The 23,438-nt window shown below is 45.0% G+C and overlaps 2 protein-coding genes across 4 annotated transcripts in view; one reads left to right on the top strand and one right to left on the bottom strand.

The window, feature by feature from the left end:
• NSF (N-ethylmaleimide sensitive factor, vesicle fusing ATPase) overlaps positions 1-18,680 on the top strand; it is a 62,028-nt gene extending 43,348 nt beyond the window's left edge. Inside the window, exons 13-21 of one of the 2 annotated variants that reach the window (XM_061475909.1) lie at positions 2,222-2,317; positions 2,938-3,094; positions 3,789-3,922; positions 5,084-5,150; positions 5,299-5,378; positions 13,524-13,658; positions 14,792-14,905; positions 16,521-16,576; positions 17,180-18,680. In XM_061475909.1, the coding sequence (XP_061331893.1) occupies positions 2,222-2,317; positions 2,938-3,094; positions 3,789-3,922; positions 5,084-5,150; positions 5,299-5,378; positions 13,524-13,658; positions 14,792-14,905; positions 16,521-16,576; positions 17,180-17,198 (858 nt within the window). In that variant the 3' untranslated portion in view covers positions 17,199-18,680. Of the gene's footprint in view, positions 1-2,221; positions 2,318-2,937; positions 3,095-3,788; positions 3,923-5,083; positions 5,151-5,298; positions 5,379-13,523; positions 13,659-14,791; positions 14,906-16,520; positions 16,577-16,986 lie in introns of both variants that reach the window. The other variant, XM_061475910.1, reaches the window with a different exon arrangement.
• Positions 18,681-22,006: 3,326 nt separating this feature from the next.
• Positions 22,007-23,438, bottom strand: part of WNT3 (Wnt family member 3) — a 30,178-nt gene continuing 28,746 nt past the window's right edge. For both annotated transcript variants that reach the window (XM_061475931.1, XM_061475930.1), the window contains one exon: positions 22,007-22,896. In XM_061475931.1, the coding sequence (XP_061331915.1) occupies positions 22,417-22,896 (480 nt within the window). In that variant the 3' untranslated portion in view covers positions 22,007-22,416. The remainder of the gene's footprint in view (positions 22,897-23,438) is intronic.

Raw genomic sequence — 23,438 nt, 5'->3', positions numbered from 1 at the left:
ATTCTGTGTGGCTTTGGGGACCGTAAGTGTTTTTGATATATTCCCTGTTGTACCAGAATGTGACAGGGGAAGCAGAGAAAATGGCAACGCATAAATGTAAGAGTGCAGTCCCCTCCTTTAGGTTGGTATGTGATTGACATCTTCACGTATGTGGGTATGTTCCAAATGGGAAGTGGCCACACTTTGGTTTTCTTTTCAAACACTTGGATATAGTATTTTTGGCTAATCTGATTGTTTGTTCTGAAGCTGTCTTCAGGCAGATGATCCACTAAAAAGCCAGAAATACACTAAAGTGTTTTATTCTCTCCTACAAGTACTGCAAAATTTCAAATCTCCATCAAAGGCCTGACCTAGTTTTCAGAAGCAAGAGCACAAATTGAAAATCAAGTCTAAATCATTTAAACTCTGCTGATAATCTCTCAAAGTATGTGTGTGTGTCTCTAACTCATTTAAAGCTAGGAGAGGAAGACACCAAACACCCCCATCCCCACCCCCCTGTTTATTAAGTGTACAAACAACTTCAGGAATATATTAATAGTGTTTCAAGTACCTTCACTTCCATCTGCAAAGTAGACTAGTGATCAACCTGTACTAAAGATCCACTGGGTTGGTATGTGTTGCTGCATGGTGGGTGCTTTTGGGAGAAGGGACTCTCATTTCAGCCATCCTTTGGTTACAGTTACTTCTTTGGCACAGTGTTTCTGTCCAGTGTGGGTTCCTGAGGTTGCTGTCTGGAGGCTGCATTTGCTACTCTACAAGACAAGCATAATGTGATTATTTTTATTCCTTTTTTTTTCCTTCCCATGCTCAAGTGCACTCCTTGTTCTTGTAGAGCATAGAATCGTAGAATAGTTTGGGTTGGAAAGGACCTTTAAGATCATCCAGTTCCAACCCCCTGCCATGAGCAGGGATGCCTCACACTAGACCATGTTGCCCAAGATTATGTCCAGCCTGGCCTTGAACACTGCCAGGGATGGAACATTTAGAGGATGTCTCTGAGACATATCTGTAAGGGCTAAAGTTACTTTACTCATCCTTCACCTTGGTCTTAGGCAAAGGTGGTAGAGGTTGCTTCCAAGAAACCCCTTGAAATCCCCTATTTCTGAGCTGTCAGATCATGTAGGGCCGTTCAGTTCTCAGGTAGAAGTAGGTGGTGTTCTACAGACTCATGTAACTTTCATTGAAAATCATACTTGCTTTGGAATCTAGAGCAATTGGTTATGGTGGAACATCTGCTATGGTACCCAGTAACACATCTCCAACTGGCTTTAAAGGCTGCAGGCATCAGAATAAAGTTTTCAGCTTTAAAGGCTGCTCACAAGTTGTTTTCAAGAATTAAAACCCCCTTCTGGCTCCAGTGTGAGCAGCTTTGGGTCACCTCCTAGTCGGTACCTTTAGTTGAGAAATGGTTGACAACAGAAGGTCACGGTGGTGCTGTCTCTATTCTGTGTGTTTGCTTCCAGTCTTTAGCTTTTAAATGTTGCTGGATGGTTTGGGAATGGCAGAAGGGGAAAAAGGTGATGCTTTTCATATAGAAAGGAGTGCAGTGTGAGCTGAGTTAACTGCAGCCTATTTATTCCAAGTCGTACTCATAGCACTGTCCTGGGAAGATTCATGGCTTTGGTCAAACTGAAGCAAATAAAGGCAAAGCAGAAAGAAATCTAATATTTACCAATCCCCTTAAAAACTTTCTTGTGTGGAGAGGAAAGTACATGGCTTGAATAGAGAATGCAAACCTCCTGAAATAGATGTGTGTGAAGAATACTTATTTTTGGCTTAGTTGCCAAAGATGGGGTGGGTAGATTGAGACTTGGGTTAAACCAAACTGTGTCTTTCTGAGAAAAATCACACAGTGGAGGAGGCTTCATCCCTTCTAATCCAGCAGCCAGGAAGCATAATGAAGAGTTTTTTCTACAGCTTCTAAATGGAATGGTTAGTTCCCTACTTTGCAGGGTCATGGCCATACTCTTCACTTCAGCTTTCCACCCAGTGGAGTGGAACAGCTACTACTTAATGACTTTGTGAGGCTGGAATATGGGTGTAGCTGTGTGAAGATGATGATGGCTCCACTAGTGTTCAGCATATGTCCAACGAATGTCCTGTTAAGAAGCATTTTTCTTATTGACATAGACCAACTACAGGATTGGATCCATGGATGGAAGTTGATAAGGGTTTGTGTGTGGTACTGCTGTACTTCAGTGTCTTTTATTGCCTTTATTAGGCCAGCAACAAAGTGGAGGTGGATATGGAGAAGGCAGAGAGCTTGCGTGTGACAAGAGGAGACTTCTTTGCATCCTTGGAGAACGACATCAAACCAGTAAGTAGGCAATGAGTAACTCCTGTAATAGTCACCCAGTGCAGTTAGTGACGTGAGGTAGCAACTTCCTTCTGGGATCAGACAGACAGTGGTGCACCATGGGCTGACATATTGTGTCGTGTGTTGTCAGAATGAAATTAGGGAGCCCCTTTCTGCTAAAGCTGTTTTGCACCATTTGTTTGCGTGCAAGAATCATACAAAGGGATAGAAGAAATAAAGAGAGCAGTTTGGAGTTTCTTCTTGCTGTATGTACGCTCCCTGTTTTTGGCTGCTTCAGTCAATGGATACCAACTTCACTGTGGTCTGTAGTGGGAGGTTTAAGCCTCATTTTTGAGAATTGCCTTTAAAGGGTGTGCATTCAGAACCCACTCACAACTTGCACTGATTGGAATTTGTTTTGAGGGTGTGTGAAAAATATGTTTCTACATGTGCACGGTCTCCGCCAGTGTTCAGTCCCTTGAACTGGAATGTTGTGTGTCACCAATGGGTCTTGCAGTACTGACTCTCTCACTTAAGCATCTTCCAGAGTCTTGGTTCGGGTCACTTTGGTGATGTGTTTCTTGTTTTTCTGATGTGATGCAAAATTGCTCACTAAATAAATGTTCCTTCTTTTAATGCAGGCATTTGGAACCAACCAGGAAGACTATGCAAGCTACATCATGAATGGTATTATTAAGTGGGGTGATCCAGTAACGAGGGTATTGGATGATGGGGAGCTGCTTGTTCAACAGACTAAGAACAGTGATCGCACTCCTTTGGTCAGCGTTCTTCTGGAAGGTAAATTTAAGGAAAAAAGCCCAAAACAATCCCAAAACCCTCGAGTGAATTCTGCAGACTATTCCTATCAGTTGCCCAAGTGGTTGTCTGGTACATCCTGCAACTGGACATAAAAGAAACACGTGAGAGGAAAAATAGAACTGTAAAAAACTGAGAAAAAGAATTAGGTGGCCATGTGTATGCAATCCTTTCTGCCTCTCCATAACTGAATTGTATTGGATGTATAGACCAAGATGTGGCTTTGGTCTCTGAATTGGTCTGGTGTGAGTTCAGGCAAATAAGAAGCTATCTTTGTCAGTATTTACTTGGCATTCGTGGTATTGACATGCTATTTGCCACAGTACCTGCAGAAATCATATTTAGAAGAGGCATACATATATTTCAAGAAGTGTCTCCAAATACAAGCACAATGGTGGCTTTGGTGCCAGTCCGACAAAATGTGAGACGTCCTCTTTTGTGTTGGTTTTGTGGCAAATCAGTCTGCATGTTCTCAAACAGCTGCATCCGTTTCCTTCATCTGGGGGACTGCACTGTACTAGGAGTTAGTGTGTTCCTTCTGCAAGTAGAAGAAGAGGTCATTTAGGGATGCAGGGATCTCTGAATGATAGTCTAAACACACTGAAGAGATCCATGCTGAGCCTTACCAAAGCTGTTTTCTCCCTTGCTTTTTCATGACGTTTGTCCTGTATTTCAGGTCCACCCCACAGTGGGAAGACTGCTTTAGCAGCAAAAATAGCAGAAGAATCCAGCTTTCCCTTTATCAAGATCTGTTCTCCTGATAAGATGATTGGATTTTCTGAAACTGCCAAGTGCCAAGCTATGAAGAAGGTACTCATGTGCCCTACTCCTTTGCTTGATTAAAGTCCAATTCTATGTTCTCTGGTGGACAGAAAAAGGAATTATCCTTGTGATCGTGTTTTCTGCTCTCTGCAGGTCCTAAATTCCTGTGCATATATTTATTTATGAAGCTCAGTGAATGTTTTTGTGGTACTGACACTAAGTGACTTGGAGAATTTCAGGGTTCTGTCCAAATTGGGTGTGATACGTAATCATGACTGACACTGGAACAAAACACCTGATCTGTGGTGAGCTAGAGCTCTGCCTGCAAAGATGAAGGCAGGAAGGGCTTAGGGTTGCACTGAGAATAGATTCTGACTGAATGAGACTAAGAGCAGTTTGGAGGTGGCAATGTTAAGAGTTTTAACAACTTGGGAAGCTGGGGGAATGCAAATACGTTGTACAGCTTAAATCATTTCAAGTAGCCAGGTGGAAGGAAGGAAGGAAGATTTCATTTGCTGAAGCAAGCCAGCACTTACTCTTCTAGCTGAATGACACTGAATGAAGCATTTAAGTGGAACATTGCTCTAAGGTCAGTTTGTTGCAGGATTGGATAGTTTCTAAGAGAAGCAGTGTGCTGATAGCTGAAAGCCCAGTTTGTAACTGAGATTCAAATAGGAGCTATTTGGACTTCACTTGAATCAGTGGATGCTGGAGGCAGGCCTGCAGCACCGCTGGTGTCCTTAGTGCTACTTTGCAGGACACTGGTTTGCTGCTCTAAAGGGTGATGTGGAGGTTTAATCCATACCTGAGCAGGTCTGTTCTCCCTGCAGTGTGCTCTAAGGAAAAGTAACCAATATCCAGCTTGGGTAGGAATCTTCATAATTGCATTGCAGTTGTCGGGGATTTGTGTAGTTTTATATGATCAGTATTGTTCCAGCTCCATAAAACAGGAAATGTGCTCAATTTTGTCCATTCTTACAATGAAACACAGAGCAACTAGCTTTTTTATGTATGGGGTAAGAAAGGAAAACTGAGCTCTGAATTAAATGAAGGTAGTAGAGTCTAGTCTTTTGGTCCTTGGCTTTTCCATTCTTTGTTTATTCCTCTGCGTACTGTTGTGTTTGGCTACAAACAGGTCATCGGCTCCTGTCATGACTCTTGTAGTTTTGGTGCTGAGATGTAACAATGGGTCATTTTGCTGCTTTTTAGATCTTTGATGATGCGTACAAGTCCCAGCTCAGCTGCGTTGTTGTGGATGACATTGAGAGGCTGCTGGGTGAGTTCAAATAACAGAAATGCTGAAATATGTCAAACTGGGAATGATCAGGAACCGTTTCCTTTGAGAGCCTTGAACTGGCTCACACATTGACGTGGCTTAAGTGTGCATCTGCTTAGTGAGCATTAAAATGCATTTTTCCTTTCAGATTATGTCCCAATTGGACCACGGTTCTCTAATCTGGTGTTGCAAGCCCTTCTTGTGCTGCTAAAGAAGCCCCCCCCTCAGGTAAGACAGTAATTGAGGGGCGAGATGCCCTATTCCTGTAATAATTTTGACAGTGGAGAGCTTTGTGTCTTGCTGATAGCTGCTGTGCTGCCAGTGGTATTAGTGCTATTGTCTCTTGATTCAGTCAAGTTAATCCTAGCCTGCTGCTGCTCATTCAGCGAGACATTTCTAGGATAACCTCAAAGGATTCAACTTCAATTACCTAATTACTTAAGGCTGAATCTTCTGCAGTTAGCCCCAGGAATACTGACTAAGGAAACAAGTTTAACCTTCACCATGTAAAACTTAAAACATGCAAGCTGTCTGCTTGCTGATTAACTGAGGAACTGCTCAGTCCAAATCAATCCCTGGCTCAACCACGTGCTCCCTTCTTGTGGGTGTCAAGGTTTTAATTTGTTCTTAACTTGAAATTATCAGGTGTTAATTACAATGGGTAAGGGAAGCTTAAGATCTTGCATCTCATGCTGATCCTGTCTGTTTGCACTTTCTGGCTTGATGAGATTTAAGACCATCACAAGTGATAACGTTTCTGAAGCTTGCACTGAAAAAGGCAGGCAGGGACCCTTCTCTTTTCCTGTTTGCCATTTTTCCTGTCGTTCACTGGAATTCTGCTGCGTGTGTGAAAGTATCTGCATGAATAAATAACATACCAAGAGGAAAACCTTGAAAGGTGGTGTCAGGAAAAGGCACAGAAGCACAGCCTGGATGAACTCGATTTGTTGTCATTTTTAAGATGCTGGAAACAATGATGTATGCGTGAGTATTGTTTTCATTAGAGAGTTTGGTGAAAAGACCTTTCAAATACAGAACTTTCAACTAAACTCTAATGCCACAGGCCCTGAAGTTCCTCTCGTGACTGTCAACCTGGGAGAACAAAGATTTTCCCCACTGAGCTTTTTAGGACATGTGAAGTCACTAATGTAAGACTGGGATTCTGTTATCACATACATGGAGTCAGAAAGGCTTGCAACAGTACAACCAGTTTTGATCATCATATTCTCACGTAATCATTGACCTATTGCTGGGTATTTCCACAGCACCAGGACATGTTTATTACCATAAATCAATAGGGCAAAATAGACCATGATTTGGTTCAGTTGTCAAAGGAACTCAAAATACTAAATTCTGCAGTTTATCATTGCATCCTCTGAATATGTTTTGCTGTGTAAATGCACTTTTGTTGGCATCTGAGTCTCCCAGAAAACAGGATGCAGGGCTTGAAGCTCTCAGATACTTGCCAAGTTTATGCATGTTACTGGAGATTTGTACTTTGCAATGTTTGAAATGCCCTTGAGGCTGGAAGACTTTGGGTTGACAGCCAATATTATGGTGACTTAAGCCATAAATTGTTGGAGGGTAGAGAGAGTGTTTTCTGAGGAAATGTCACCATTTGATTGATGATGTGTGTGTGGTTTTTTGTTTTCTAAGTGTCCACTATTGGCTACTGTGGAAATCAGGACACTGGGTTAGATGGACCCTTTGGGCTGTGACCTACTTTGGCTGTTCTGATGATATGGTTCTTCAGAGTGTTTTTTTTTTCCTTGAGAGTTCCCTGTGATAGTCATGGCATATGGGGATTTTTAGCATTAAAAAAAGCAAAACAGTGTATAAGAGGTTGTGTTATGCAGGAAGAGGCCTTTTCTGCTGTGTTTACAGTGAAAAGGATTGAATTTGGGCTTGGAGACTCTTGGGGTTTTTCAGCTCAAGTGAGAAACCCACAAGGGAGATAATAACACCAGTTAATCCACACCCTTCCAATTTCCCTCTGAGATGACTAGTTCCCTTGGGGGGCAATTTATTTGGAACTAATGGCTGGTTTCAGGGGGTTGTTGTAATTTGAGATGCAGATACATGCTTTAAATGTTCATGAGTAGCATCAGTGGTACTAACCTGCTTCATGAGGTCAAACCGGAATGAATGTCAATGGGATTAGGATCATGGGTTTGGGTTCATTCCTTGTAAAAGTGGAGTGTTCTGGGACATGCCGGGCATATCCTTGTGCTGAGAGAAATCATTGACAGGATGCTGGGGTGGCAGTATCTGTTACTGCTCTCAGATAGGCTCTTTATTGTGCCACGAGTCAGAGGGGCCCAAAATACAGAGCTGATTTGAAAAGCTTCCAACCAAGAACATTGAAGCAGTTGAAACTGCAGGCAAGGAATGAGTGGGAAGCACATTTCAGCAGCACAGCTCTGCTGCTCCCATCTCTGTGGCCCAGATTATGTATTCACACGGTGTTGTCACATCACTTGCAGGGAGTATACTTAATGTGCAAGCAGCTTCCTACAATTACTGTAGGCTATGTGTGCAAGAGGAGCATTTCTGGGATGAAATCTTATTAATTATGCATTGAGGTATATGTCTCTGTTGAACTGGCTTATGAAAGCTGCCTCCCAGACTCCCCTCTTCCTATTGAGGCTGTGTTATTTTAACATGGTGTGGGAAGGACAAATCCTTCAAGCTTCTTGTTTTGTGGGCTTCCTGGCTCCTTTTGTCCCTTCCAGAAGTTTTGAGGGTAAACACGTTAGACTTTAAAGAAACTAGAAACATCCCTGAGTTTGCTTTAAATTCCTGCTCACAGCCCATGCTTGCTTGTTCCACTCAGCAATGCTTAAATAGTGGTATCTGTTTCTACCAGTTCAAGACGACTCGGAACCATGGCGTTTCCTTTAGCATCTTTTTTTTTTTTTTTTAGCCAATTAAAAATCTTTTCTAAAATGGATTGAAGAGAAGAAAATGAACCATGTTCTCTTGGGTCTTTATTTCAGTCGAGTTTCCCTGTGTTGTGCAGGAGAGGAGACTGGGGAGGGGCAGGGGGGGGATAGAAAGACTGAAAAGGGCTGTCGCAGCAGGGAGCCAAGCGGGAGAAAAGGACTTCTCTGAGAACTAAGCAGCAGCAGCTCCGAAAGCCGAAGCTGCTTCATCTACATGCAGAGTCACACAAGGCATGGAGAGACTCACCAGCCCCACAGAGGTTTCACATGTGCTTCCCCGCTGGTTCCTGTGAAAAGCTAACAATTGGCTCAAAGGGTGAAAGACCATTGCAGCATCCCTGCGCTAAGCTGGACGTACAATCTGTGCAGTGTTAGGAAATGGCTGGCTTAGCAAGATGCTCTCCACCACTCTTGTGGATGCCCTTCCACTGCTCCCAGAGGCCCCCAACCCCTTTCCTCTCCAGGACACTGGACGGGAAGAAAAGGGGGAATAATCTCCTTGTTTGATATAATCCCAGATGCATTCCTGATTCCATGGCACTTGGTGTGAATTGGAACTCCAGTCAACAGTGAGGTTACTTTTGTACTTGCAGACCTGGGGTATTATGTTTTGTCCCGTTATAGGTGATGAATTGTTGATTTCCCAAAACCAGATAGAGGGTCCAAAGTTGAGTGAAGAGCTGGTGAGTGAACCGACAGAGGCACTTCAGTATCCATCAGTACTTTGTTATAGCAAAGCTTGAGTTCCCTTCAGCTCCCCTTGCCTAGGGCTGGCTAGATTTGCTGACATTTGAGACTCCCCTGACGTGATGAGACTCCATTTGCTTGTAGCAGAGTCCATGTGATTCTTTCCTGTTCTAGTTTGTCTTGAGCAGTCAATGCAGTAATATGGTGCCCCTTAGGAAGTGAATAATGGGGTAGAAAAATCAATCTCATAATGCTTGAAAATATGATTGTTTAAAGCTGCTTCTCATTTGATCTTTGGGTCCCAGCGCTCTCTGCATGATGATATCCTTTATTCAGGTGATATCCCCCAGGGAGGTGAAGTCTGGGATTATCCCACTTCTAGCAGGCACTGGGGCAAGACATGCACCTCTGTTGGGTATCTTCCCATCAGCATAGAGGGACCTTGGGCTCCAATGGGGGCACTTTTATTGCCTAAAAATGGACAAGGTGCGTCTAGACTTCAGTGTATCTTATCCCTTTTGATGGAAGAACTGGGTCCAGAATGGCCCTGGTAATGAGTCTGACACCAAATGATCGTAAAATGTTGAAAATCCAAGTTCCTCCTTACTTGATGCTTACTTGTCGTGCCTGATTTTTGGAAGTTCAGCTTGAACCCTGCTCAATATGTGGCGTGTTCCTTTTGCAAGGGTTGCTGTGGAAATTAAGGATCAAAAATGTGAGTATTTCTGAAAATGGGGGCTATGAGCAGTACATTTCCCAGTAGCAGGAATAAACCCAGTGATGTCCTGTGGTGGGTGTCACTGTGGAGTAGTTGGATGAGGGCAGCTTTTCCAGTTTGGCTTTTGATGGCTTTTGATGCTTTTGTGGTAAAGCCTGGGGCAAACCATTTCTGACTCTGGAGGTTTTCCCCTTGTTTGCTGAGTTGCCTGAAACTTTGAGAAGTACAAGGGACTCCTGACAGTTCATTCTCTTTTAGTAACTGATCCAGCAGAGATGATGCTTGTTTTAAGGAAGCGGGTTTTCCAGTGGGTCAGGTTTAAAGGGAGCAAGCTTAGGCACACAGCTTCTTTTGAAGAAAGCAGGGAAAGAATCAGAATGTTTTAAGGGGGAGCTGTGAAAATGTTTTAAACAGTGTTTTGCAGCATAGCCATCTATTCTTAGGAGGTTTCAACCCTTCAGGGTCCTGACCGTGGGTCCTAACAGAGATAGCTAAAAGCTGCTGATGGATCTGACCTCTATTAACTTTTCCTATTGCTTTGAGCCTTGTTAAGCTTTTGCCAGTCGTAATGTGGTGCTTGCTTGAGTTCAGCTGAGCTGTCTGGTGAAAGCAAACACCCTTTTGTTCATTTAAAACTGATACTGATCATTTCAGGGCATGCTCTCTAGCATTTCTTTTGAAAAACAGCTTTCCCCCTCATCTCCTCTACTAACAGACCATGAATCTATTTTGGAACAGATTCATGTGTCCTCACCCCCCAGTACACCATGAATCTATTTTGGGAAGTCATTTCATATATCTGACCATCCCCAGTGCTTTCCTCTGATTTCTCCAACTCTGCTGGGTTTGAAATGGTGTTTGGAATGGCTGGGGTTGCCTACTGAGAGCACCCTGGGTTCATCCTTTAGGATAATGACTCTTGTACTCTTTTCCCACTCTAAAAATGCCTGAGTGTTTGCATTTTGGGTGAGGTTTAGCATGGAGCTGGTGTTCTCACAGAAGTAGCCACAATGACCCATTCCAGTGGCTTTCCTAAATGGCAGCAAGTCCCTGAGAGTCATTTTTGTGTGTGTAGTAATTGTTCGCTGGCCTGATTTACAGCAAGTTTGGGATTCATCTGACTAAATGTGGCTGTCAGCCCTTTGGTTTTCTACAACTGAACTAGCTGTTTAGAAAATAGTTTGCTGGCTGAGGCCGCAGTGTAGGCAGCTTCTCTGGGAGGAGGTTTGTGTCAGCTGGGCTCCATTAGCGAAGGAGGAAGTGAAGGGAATGAGACCATCCGTGGACACCTGAAGTTGTGAGGTAAAACTCACCTCACTCATTCCATTTCTGTGCCGCTTACATCCTGTCCTGGTGAGACCTTTTAGTCTGGGCTGAAATCCCAAACGAGACTGCATTTTTATTGCAATCAGGCATGGACTTCACCTATGTGGAGGTTGCTCAGGTGGCATCCTTCAAGGCTGTAGGTTGTTATTCCCTTGATGGATGTCTTCGCTGCTGGGCCAGACACTGTATACATGCTGTTAGGTGTATTTTGGGAACACATCCTGCCTTGTCAGCTGCATTTGAATGGGATTTTTTCCCCTAAAGTGCTCATAATTCGTAGGGAAATGTCATTATCCCAACCCCTTACCCAAGGTGGTCTGGATTCTGAGTGTTACGTACAGTAACAATGAACAGTTTAAAAGAATTGCTATAGCTTATGAAGCACATCAGGCTTGGTGGTGTGGCATGGCATGGATTTGTGCTTGCAGGAGGGCTGGTTTGGAGGGCTCAGTCCTGTTCAAGAGTCTTTGGCTTCCCTTGTACCCTAGCACCTTACCTGTATAACGAGAAAACACTTTGAAGGGGCCTAACAGCATGTACCTGACTTGTTCAAATGTTGTGAATAAGGCAGCAGAAGTTCTTAAAGGGCTTATACTTTTTCCTGAGTTAGAGCATATATAACATCAGGTACATCAGTGTTACTATTGAATTGAACAAAAGGCCACTGAGGACAGTGTGTTGAGGAAATAGCAGCTATGAAAGCGAAGTGAATCAGAATCCAGATGAAATTTTCTCAATCAGATCTGCTTATAATCGCTGTCTCTGCCTTCTGAAGGCTTTGAGCACGCATCAGCTCTGCTCTCACGTGTGCTGTTATCCTAGCTTTATCTTGGCAAGTCAAAGGCACCTTTTAACCTTGTCCTTGGGTGGTAACTTCAGAGCAGAGGTGTTTGTACCAGACTTCTGTGGCTCACGAGCAGGTGATGGGTCAAGTGTTCTTGGGGAACTCATTTCACACAGCTTGCAAGCCTGCGTTAAAGTCTGTTTTACCACCCCCTCCCAAAGATGAAGACCACTGAAAGTTTGTCTTTATGCAGGCAGAAAGCTTTTGTGTTGCTGAGCATCATTGGGTTTTCTTAGTCTATGAAGTGCTTTAGCTGAAAATGAGCACCTGAGGGAGCTTTCTGAATTCCTTGTAGGCGTGAGGATCAAATGCTCTTCACTTTCTTCGCATGCATTGGTTTTTCCTCTTTACCTGCAAGATCTTACTGAATTGTTCAGATTTAGCTCAGACTCATAAAATGAGAGACTTTCCTGGCCTTGCTACACAGTGACCTGATGATCAGAAAGGAAACGAATAACGTGCAGTGGGCATGCAGAACACAGTGGAAGCAGCAGCCTACGGAACAGTTGTATTTAGGTGGACAGTGCATGCCCTTCTCAGGGCTACTAAAGACATTTTTAGACACTCAGACCTTTTTCAGCTTGCTGGGGGCTGCCAGTAAGTGAGTTTTGTCTAGGAATAAAGCATTCCCACTCCCTCTGCAGTGCTAAACCTGGCATTTCTGTCATCAGTTTGGGAACTGGGTGCTTCCCATGAAATTGTCTGCTAGGTTTCTGGTGATTTGCCCCTCTAAAGAGGTGACTGAGATGCTGAGTGTGGTGCCTCCTGAGGTGCAGGCAGTGGTGAATACACAGGAAGGTCAGCACAGTGTTGCCTTTGGATGAAGCTCATGACCTGGGGCATGTTCTGGTTCCAGCCTGCTAGGCATCACCTCCTTGTGCTGTTTTAGGCTAAAACCAAACCTGAAGTGAGCACTTGAGTCTGTTATACCAGTTCTGGTGATTTTTCATTGTCCATCACCCAAAGCAGGAGCATGATCTGTTCAAACACAGGCTGTTGAGGAATATGATGGCACTTGGGAAATGGAAACAAATACTGTGAAAATGCAGAATCTTCATCAAAGACTTACTAAGTTTAAATAAGTTTTCATCCTTTGTCAGAGGAATGCAAGGCACTTCAATGAATTCTGGCTGCTCTGGGAATAGGTTTTAGTTGGTTTGGTTGTCATTATTAAAGAAACAAGCCAAGTTTAGTTTCACAAAGTTGAAGTTTAGAACGTTACTCTCTGTCTCTGAGCATCAGCTAAACTTCTGTACAGCAAATGAGGAGGGCCCAGAAGCCAGGCTTCTGGTCAACCCATGGCCTCCTTGTCCCTTGCATTGAAAAAGGGGGTTTTACCCAAGAGCTCTTTTGATGGAGCCACCAGCCAGCATTGATGAGTGTCTGAACACTGCACAGTGACATACAACTAGCACTGAAATAGCATTTGCAACACGAACCAAACCCTGATTGTTATTGGCAGTTGGTGTTTTCCATTCATTGCTCTGTTATTTACAAACCCTGCTATTGCTCAGGTCAGCTCGGAATTGGTGTGTGCACTGTTGGTTTGAACTCGGAGACTGCCAGACGTGGTACTGTCCTTGTACACAACCACACTGACAATGGGAACTCTTGGAGACTTACAGGAACCTCTGCTCTTCAATGTGACCCATAAAACCATTGCAACTGTCTGCACAGTGGCAGAGTAGTTCTCTAGATGACTTCAATTACTGGCAGGTTGAATCCTATTAGTTCTATTTTAAGTGGTGTTTTTACATGGCCATTTCCCATTTTTCATATGTAGATAGCTAAAACTTCCCAAAGCTGGTTCCTCTCTTGTTTTGCCTTTCTTGACACTTACTCCATTGTGTGCACAGGGTCGCAAGCTTCTCATCATTGGAACCACCAGTCGCAAAGATGTCCTGCAGGAAATGGAAATGCTGAATGCTTTCAGCACCACAATTCATGTGCCCAACATTGCAACAGGGGAGCAGCTGATGGAGGCTTTGGAGGTAAGAAAAGATTCAGTGATGACAAACAAGCTCAAAATGTGTTGGAAAGGAGTTAATTTTGCAGTAGGTCTGTGTTTGGGAACACTGTTCCACTTAACATTATGTCATAAGCTAACAGTTCTAAGGCTCCTTTGAATTACTTTTTCATACACTAAATTAAGGGAGAGTGAGGGAATAGTAGGTTTAGGGGAAAAGTTTGTGGAGTGGATTGAAAGATTCCAAGGGCATGGAAGTGGGTAATGAATATAGCTGGGACACTTAAAATTGACGTTCCTTGAGGGTGCCGGGCTCTAGGAACAACATTGGGTGAAGGTGTTTGGTGCTGAAGAGATTATAGGTTCTGTATAAATTCATGCACTTAATGGCTTCTTATTCTATGTCATAGTGGAAATTGTAGTGAATATTGAAAGCTGTTAAAATAAACTGCAGAGAGATCTTTCATGCCAACTTGCAGAATTGTCACAGTGATAATAGAATCATAGAATCCCAGAGCGATTTGGGTTGGAAAGGGCCTTAAGATCATCCAGTTCCAACCCCCCTGCCATGGGCAGGGATGTCTCACACTAGACCATGTTGCCCAAGGCTCTGATCAACCTGGCCTGGAACACGGCCAGGACTGGAGCATTTACCAGTTCTTTGGGCAACCTATGCCAGCACCTCACCACCCTCACAGGGAAGAGCTTCTTCCTTGTATCTAACCTGAACTTCCCCTGGTTTACTTTAAACCCATTACCCTTTGTCCTATCGCTAGAGTCCCTCTCCAGCACCCTTTTTAGGCCCCCTTCAGATAATAGCATCAAAGCCTGAAAGACACAGATGATCTAGCAGCTGTTTTGAAAACTCACTTTAGCTTGAGCCATTGTGTTCCTTCTACAGTCTAATCTGGAGAAAAACTGGAATGCATCATAAAAGAGACTGACTGTTTGATTAGAGATGTTATGAGAAGAACTGTTATCAAATAAAATGTGTTTTGCCTTGTCTAGGATTATTGCAACAAATTTTCTTTCCAAGCTAGAAAATGCTTTCTAGCTTCTCATTCTCTTTTTTCCTGAGTCAGATAGGATGCGTTATTCCTATTGACAATCTCCTCTTGTTGATTATTTGTTTTATTGTATTTTATTCCCCCCTCCCAGCTCCTGGGTAACTTCAAAGACAAGGAACGCAGCACTATTGCACAGAATGTCAAAGGAAAGCCTGTTTGGATTGGTATCAAGAAGCTGCTGATGCTGATAGAAATGTCATTACAAGTAAGAATGTTTCTGGTCCAGGAAGGACCTGGGGTAAATGGGAGCAGTCTTAGAGGTTCTCACTTCTCTGCCGACTCCTGCTTTAGCTATGTGTGGGGAGCCTTTGAATTGGTTTGAGAAAAGAGCTACAGTGAGAAGAAATGTTCTGAACAAAGAAAGCACCAGGTCTTGGTCCATGGAGAGGTCTTTAAAACCCGCAGTGCCTATAGGCTGTTTAGAGCTGCACTTCAGAGAAGAGTATCTGGCAACTGGTGGGATTGGATTAACTTACCTTTCATGGAATGTCTTCTCTACACCCAGCACGTTAAGATTGCAGATAGCAATCACTTAGGATCCTTCTGTTTTTCTTTTCAAGGCGAAGGTGCCCGTGCAGGTGTATGCGCTCTCTCCCTGAAGAAGATAAATCTGTCAGGCTGTTCAGCTGCTCTTCTCTTGATTTTCCACTTTCAGCACTTTAAAGAAAATAATTGCAGAGGGTAGAAATATGTAGCTCTTAACCCTCCCCCGCAGCCATCATCCATGCCTGCGAGCAGCCATCAAGCTTGTGCTCGACAGTGTATGCATGCTAAAAATGAGAGGGTGTAACATGCAGCCCTAATCCTCCACGCTGACATCCCAGCGCCCTTCGGAGTCCTTCCCCCCTTCACACACACACTCTCTTTTCACATCAAATGGATTTAGTGCAGCTGAGTGAACTGTCCTTAGATCTTCCTAGGAGAGGCTGAGCATAAGCTAAGAGGCATGTAGTTTAGCAGCATATAAGTCATGTATCCCTCCGTTCACTATTCACAATTCTGTTAAAACTTGCACAGCACTAAGGATATGCTCTGACTGGATGTCACCTCAGGGAATAAAGTCATTTATCTAGATTACTTTTTCCTCTTCTTCCTTGGCTTTTAATTCCATACCTACAGGCAAGTCAGTAAGTCATTGCTCACATGTATTAAATGTATTTAAAGGGTGCAGGCCTTCAGGGACTGCCTGGCTCTGTTGCAGTCCATTTCACTCAGTCTTGACAATGGATTCCTTCTTCTGACACAGGACGTTTTCTTTTTCTGCTTTGACCTTCAGCATTGGTTCTTTTCAAACCTGAAGGCAAAGGTTATGTATATCATGGGCAGTTCTGAATCTGGAGGTGGGTGGAAATGCTCACCCCAGCCTTGTTCACAGCATCGCCCCGTGGCTGCACACCTATGATGCTGTAGACGGGGGGGGCTTCATGCTGCCCTAAACTGTGCAGACACGTAAACTTGTGTGTTGTTTTGTTGGGGTTTTTTAAACAGAACACGGGGGAGAGGCAGGACTGATCTTTAGGGGGATGTTCCTGGTGGATGGAGCCAAACCACAAGCTGGTACTGCTGGTTCTGGAAGCCTTGTGCTGGGATTCGGCTTTCCCTTATGTGCTAACCCACCACGTGCAGCTCCTCTCCTGTGCTACTGGAGCTGTACGGGAGGTAAGGAAGACAGAGGATGTATGAGGACATACTTAGGCTGATCTCTGGCCAGGGCAATGTATGGGCAAAGCAAACACACATCTCCAGCTGTCTTTGTGGCTTCATTTTCCTCCTGTAAGATTGCATCATGTTAATGGAGATCTGTTTTGTTTGATGTTTAGATGGATCCTGAGTACCGGGTGAAAAAGTTCTTGGCTCTTCTGAGAGAAGAAGGAACGTAAGTACTTTTATTTTAAAGCATTGCTTAAAATCCTCTTCTCTGCTCAGAAACAAGCATCTCCTTGAGGGGAAGCTGCAGTGCAGTGTAGCTGATCTCAGTGGTGGCCTCTCCTCTGTTTATAGAGCTCTATACCAGCTCAGTTCTCCGTGCAGCTATAAGCCAGTTGATTTGGGAGGGGGGAGGTCCTGACAACTTTTTGAGAACCTGCATGCCTGAGTTCTCTGCTTTTCTTAATTTACCTGTGCCTTTAAATGAGATGTTGGACCACGATTTAGCGTTCTTGAGCTAAAGTAAATCAGAGGAGGCTCTGCTAGAGTTAAAATCCAGCTGTTTGTCTAAAATCTGGAACTTTGATTTGTTGTGTTTCTCCTGTCTGAGAGAAGGATGTCATACTCTTTCCCCTGTAGGTATCACAGGGAATAGTTGAGCCCAGTCTTGACAGTGGCATCTCCTAGAAAATGACTAATACCTGTAGGGCAGTACCTGTGCTGGGGAAACACACCAGTATCTATCCTGGCTCCATGTGAGTGGGTTCCAGTGTGTGCTTGATGCTTTCATACATGTGCATGCTTTCTTGACGGGTTTGGCTTCTTTTGCAAGAGTTCCTTGCCTAGACTGAAGGTGGACCAAGTGCAAGATCAGCAGCTGGAAAAGTGACCAACCTGGAGAATACACACTGGGCTCTTTACTCTTCTGTGTTGCACATACTGGACAAACTGAAATGCTCCCCTGTTTCCAAGAACCCAATGTGGAATCTGCATGTTTAGTGCAATACAGTATCTTTATTCTTTGTCTTTAATATCCTCATATCATGTGGAAGTGTCTCCTAGAACACTGTGCTTCTGTCTCTGTGCAGGCAAGGCTGCATTCTCATTTGGTTTGAGCATGAGGGAATTGCCCTGTAAGTTTTGAAGCTAATGCTCACTTGTGTCCAGCATCCAGTTGCTCCTATAGGAAAAACTCTTGACCTCTAATAAAACCTGACAGTCTGTGGTGAAGACTCTATCCTGATCTGATGTTATGTCATACTATGCCTCATTGAACACTGAGCCAGGCTGATTACCTAAAAACAGTGCCCATAGTAATTCAATTCCAGAATTGCCTAAACGCTGATACCTGCTTTCTTTTATATTTGGGTATTTTGTGGCCCTATGAGAGAGACTGGCTAGTGGCATTAGGGCCTGGAAAAAGGCAGGGAAGTATGTTGATCAGAGTAGAAGAAACTTCCAGATCCAGTATTGAAGGCATCAAAGCTCGTTGTTAATTTGACAGCTTCAGAGATGCTGATTCCAGCCTGACAGCTCTTCATGAGTGCAGTGTAGATGGCAGCTTTCGTATTAGCCAGCCTCATTATATCTCATTTTCTGGCCATGCTACCAAAGCTGCAATTCCTCCTTAGAGACAGAGAGGAAGCTAAGCCCTGCAGATGCACGAGATAACGTATTGCCATGATTTTGCACTGAAATTAAGGAATGTATCAAACTTTGCTACGTGGTCCTTCCCCAGTAGTCATCTCACGTCAATGGGATGCTGTTGATGATGACTGTATGAGGCTACTCCCCTCTGGTTCTTTGGCTCCACATGTTTAATAAGGTTTATGGAACATACCTCAATTTGGTGGGGCATGAAATCAAAGCCATTTATGGGATCTTAGTCATTGTAGCTTCCTAAACTTGACCAGACACGCTGCTAAGGGTTAGCAGCTTGTACCCAAAGTGGTGTTCCCAGGGAAAGAGGGTGCTTCACGTTCTTTCAGCCCCAAAGGTGACGGTACTGTAGTCCTTAGTGCACACTTACAGCAGCTGGAGTATTTTAGTCACTCCACTCTGCTTTCTTTTCCTTTGGCAGTGCTGTTGTATTGTGATGACATGGCGAGTCCCAGTGGTTATTATTCCCTTTCATTTTGTGTATGATCTTGTGAATTTATTTGTTCCTTTCTTTCCTCTGCTAGTCCTAGTGACAGCAGCACACATTAACTTATATTTCAGAGAAAATGATGTAAACCTTATTGTGTCTTTGTCCAGAACTATATTGATGAATAAATACCTGGTTTAATTGCACATTCAGTGGATTCAATAAAAAGCACAACAACTTGTGATGATCTAGGAGACATCTGTGTCTTTGGTGCTCGTTGAACAGAGGTGTATATATGGAATGCTCATGTATGGCTTGAGGACAGCAAAACTATTCTCAGGCTGCTGATAGCCAGAGGGATGCTCAGTTTGTACCTAAGCATGGGTGGATTGAATAGATATTCCCAGCCTGGACAGCTTGACCACAGGTAGTCTTAAAGGAATTGGCTGAGAAGACCTCTGGTCCAACCCATCCTAGAGTTTTCTGGGCCTTGCAGTGATGAAGAAGCCCCAGAGATTCATGCATGTGTGTGCAGGGGTATCACACTTGAAGAAGGCCGTGTTGAAAAAAACAGGGCAAAATGCTGGGTGTGGCATTCCACCTATTCCAGCCTATTCTGAGATCTCCATCCAAAGTGTTTCCTGCAGGTGGCAGAAGAGAATGTCTCCTGGCAGCATTTTTCCACCACTTTTTCCCTACTACCTGGGCAAGAGTGGTTTTATGGTGAGAACTGTATTGCTTTAAACAGTAATGGCCAAATTCTTCCCCTTCTTTTCCCTGTTACTGCCTTTTCCTGAACTTTCCAGAAATGTAACTGTCTCTGAGTTAGCTTTGTTAACCAAAGGCAAACGTATTTCAAAGTGTTGGGATGGGGTTTGGGGCGTAGTGTGGTGGAGAATAGCTTGGGATGGTGGGCAGACATACAGATAGCTTGCAATCACAGTGCTGTTAAGCTCAAAACACTCCATGAGGCTGCACTTTTTGGTTGTCTGGTTTGTTGGTGACACGGTGGTGGTGTTTGTGTAGCTTTGAAGGCATTGCTGCTGCCACCCAGCAGGAGATGGCCCAGGTAGAAGCATGTGGCTGCCCCATCCCTGGCAGTGTTCAAGGCCAGGGTGGACACAGGGGCTTGGAGCAAGCTGCTCTAGTGGAAGGTGTCCCTGCCTGTGGCAGGGGGTTGGAACTGAATGGGCTTTAAGCTCCCTTCCAACACAAACCAGTCTGTTTCCAATGCTGTATGCGATGTGACACAGTCAAACGGAGCTGGGGCATCATTCACACACAAAGCAGCACCATGTTTCAGGCAGCACTCTGCCAGAAGGCAGATGTAATTGTGTATAAATTTGGGATCAGTGCAGGAAAAGAGAACAATTTTGTTATTTTTGTGTCCTTTGGATAGGTATATTTGAGGCCAGATGTGTGTAAAATTGTGTGCACTTAATGGCATCGTTAATGTATGGGAGGTGTTGCAGAAACCCCCACAGAATTATTCATGAACAGGAGAAAACTTGGATCTTCAGTGGTCTAAACCATCAAAAGGTGATTCAGTGACAGCTTGAAAGAGCATTGATGGGGGTGAGTATGGAGTCTGAAGTCTGTTTTAATCCAGTAATCTCATGTTTTAGGCACACTTAGAGGAGATTTTACAGCTGAACACTATTTGCTATATTTTACCATCATTGGCTTGCATTCATATGGCTGTGCATAAGAGGCTAGATGAAGAACCACTGTTCCCATAGCTGTTCTTCAGCAGGACTTAAAGGACCTTCAGAGGCAAACCACACAAGCTGGCAAGTGCATGTTTTTGGTTTTTTACCTTCTCTTTAATGACGTAGCACAAAAAAAAAAGCAAGTTGAAATAGATTTTTCTCCAAATATATATATTTATATAATATATAATCTTAGTTAACTCAAGTATATACATTGTATAATAAATAATGCTTATAAAAAGAGACATTTTCTGAATATAAAATAAAAAAAATCGACCTCTACAACTTTATACAAAACTTTGGATACAGCAAATTGATGGAAAAAAGGTCTTCCATTCAGTGCTAGAATACCTGGCTACAGTAAAATCATTACAAGGCAATAAATGTTCTATTTAATATTAAATACCTTTTCTTGATTAAAAAAAAAACAAACAACCAAAGAAGGGATTTTCTTTAAAGTCAGGTACTTGGAGTCTTTCCAGACACAGGATTCCATATTGGAAGAGGGCTTATTTCTGAACTGGGAGGTGCCTTAGAGCTCTCCTGGGATCTGTAAATTTAGAAAGCTGATGCTTTTCCTGCTGGGTGGATCCAGGAGCTCCTCATCATGCTCTACAGAGGGTGGACTGAGAATTGTGCTCTCGTTCTCTCCAGCCACAGGTTTGAGTGCCAAGGCCATGGAGGGGTCTTGGCACTCCAGGTGAGAGGGGTCTTCCACCCGTTTTATTGCTCTGTGCAGTACTGCATACTGCTGTTCCCCATGGATGAAGAAGAGAGTGGAGTAGAAAACACAGCTTTCATGGTTGGGACATATCTCTGTGTTAAATCACTGATGCTTGAGAAATGGTGTTGGAACATGGTTATTGGTCCTCATTGGCTGCAGAGGAGCCCACCAGGACACAGATAATACGTATTTTTTTAATTTCTAGGGTCAATATACCATGAAAACAAGCCCAAAATGAAGGGGCGTGTGGTCAAGAAGGGGGGATAGGGCCTGGGGAGCAGGTGGAGGGACAAATGCTGATTCCTCTGCACTGAGATGGGTCATGGGATGTGTGTGGCCACTCTTGGGGCCCAAATCCCTGCTAGTGGTAACGTAGCATCTGCGCTTGGTGAGGACCCCTCATGATTTGCTGATAACTCCCAAACCGCTATGGGAAGGAAAGGTCCTGCCTGGGGTTGTGCTGTTGAGTAAATGTTGACTTTTCCATCTGCCTTTACCTCTCTTTGCTGGATGAAATGGTTTGAACCGGTTTGCCTGGTGGGGGAAGGCTGAGGAAAAGGCTTGGACAGCACTTTCTTGCCATAGTTTCTGTCTCCCCATCATTACTGATGTTCAGAGCTGGTTGTAGCAGCTCACCCTGTGCCTGGGGAGATGCTCTGAGCTTGCTCTGGGGTATAAAGTCATATTAGGGAATGCTTAGTAAAGGGGTGCGTCATCTGGGTGGATCTGCCTGGGTCCTTCACAGCCTCCCTTGGGCAGCTGCATGGCAAGGAGGCTGTTGGAGTAGTGATGTGCACTCTGCTCTTACCCTGCCCACGTGCCAGAGGATCAGCTCTGGGCTCTGCTTTCCTGCTGTCCTCCTCGGGGAGATTATAGGACATGATCTGGGGCTGTGGGAATTAGTAAGGGCAAAGGGGAGGTGAAAGGAGAGGCTGGCTGTAAGGCTCAGACAGGTTTCTCTGACATCATCTCCTTGGAGCAGGAAGGAAGGAGCCTGCCTGCTGAGGGGAATTGGCTCCTTTCCTCCTCCTTACCGCATCTGCTGAGACCAGGATGGCCATGCCAGCGGGCAGGGGAGCCTTGAGTTGTTCAACTCTCACTGTGTAAAACTCATTTCCACCTGAACTCCTTGGATTAGCATCTATGTGGGCCTGACCTCCGGAGGAGGACAGAGCTGGAAGATTTGCATGCTGTGTCAGCAGCACGCTGGCTAGTGTGGCTGTGCCTCACTTCAGCTTTCGCTGTCCCTGCTTCTCCCCGGTTAGTCCGTCATGCCAAACAGCACACGAGAAGGCAGCGGATCAGTGACGGAGCTCATCTGCAGCACCAGGTCTTACTTTGGGCTGCCTTGTGTGGGTGAGATGCTGAGAGCCCCCTCTGCAGCGCTGGTGCTGGCTGTGTGAGGGTGCCTGCCCCGGCCCAGGGCATTAGGGTTTGTTAATGCCATCCTCTGAAGCATGAGGCCAGCACATGGGGGCTGCTCACAGGGTTGACGGACCCCATGGCCCTGCTCTGGAGCAACCTCCCATCAGCTGGAGACCTACCTATGTTTACTTGCAGGTGTGGACATCATAGACACGTATGCACTCCTGGCAGCTCACGTAGCAGCACCAGTGGAAGATGCAGTGACACTTCTCCTTCCGTTTCTCAGTCCTGGTGTTGTGGCCGCGACCGCAGCACAGCAGGTCGCAGCCGTCGATGCCGTGGGAGGTGACGTTGCATGTTCTGTCCCTTGTCCCAAAGGAGCCCGTCTCGGGGTTGGGCTCACAGAAATTGGGGGAGTTCTCATAGTAGACCAGATCCCGCTCTGTCGGTGGCTTGAAAAGAGCGTACTTGGCCCTCAGAGTTTCGACCCAGCCCCGAGACTCGCGGTGCTTTTCCACCACCATCTCGGAGGCGCTGTCGTATTTGTCCTTCAGGTAGTCCCCGATAGCCCGGAAATCAGGCTGGGCCCACCAGCACGTCTTCACCTCGCAGCTTCCCGAGAGACCGTGGCACTTGCACTTGAGGTGCATGTGGTCCAGGATGGTCTGTCCAGGGGAGACACAACAAGGTGGTCAGCAGCAGGTTGGGATGCCCAGGGTGTGATCACCTGCCTTTGCTCCCGGGGTTTAAACGCCTGATCTGAGCTTGGTCTGGAAAGCATGGGCTGGTTGTGAATGTGGGGAGCTCGGTGGGGGGGGTGGAAGAAACATCCCACTGGAAAAGCACAGCTGATTCGGGCAGCTGCTCTGATCCTCTGTCCAACCCAATCTAATCCCAAGGTCCAATTGTAGCATCCCAGCCTGGTTTGGGTTGGAAGGGACCTTAAAGCCCATCCAGCTCCAGCCCCTGCCACGGGCAGGGACCCCTTCCGCTGGAGCAGCTTGCTCCAAGCCCCTGTGTCCAACCTGGCCTTGAACACTGCCAGGGATGGGGCAGCCACAGCTTCTCTGGGCACCCTGTGCCAGTGCCTCAGCACCCTCATTTTAGCCCTGAACCCGTGGCTGCCTGTTTGGGGAGAGTGGAAATGCCGTGCCCTGGAAAATAACCCTGGAGTTATGGGACCCTGTGGTCCCATTACACCAAGGGG

Source organism: Pezoporus flaviventris, unplaced genomic scaffold, assembly GCF_033815535.1.
Source record: "Pezoporus flaviventris isolate CSIRO_AGI_PZ_B2104156 unplaced genomic scaffold, CSIRO_AGI_Pfla_v1 ptg000091l, whole genome shotgun sequence".
Taxonomy (NCBI): Eukaryota; Metazoa; Chordata; class Aves; order Psittaciformes; family Psittacidae; genus Pezoporus; species Pezoporus flaviventris.
The sequence above is the reverse complement of the archived record's forward strand: the minus strand, read 5'-3'. Positions and strand labels throughout refer to the sequence as shown.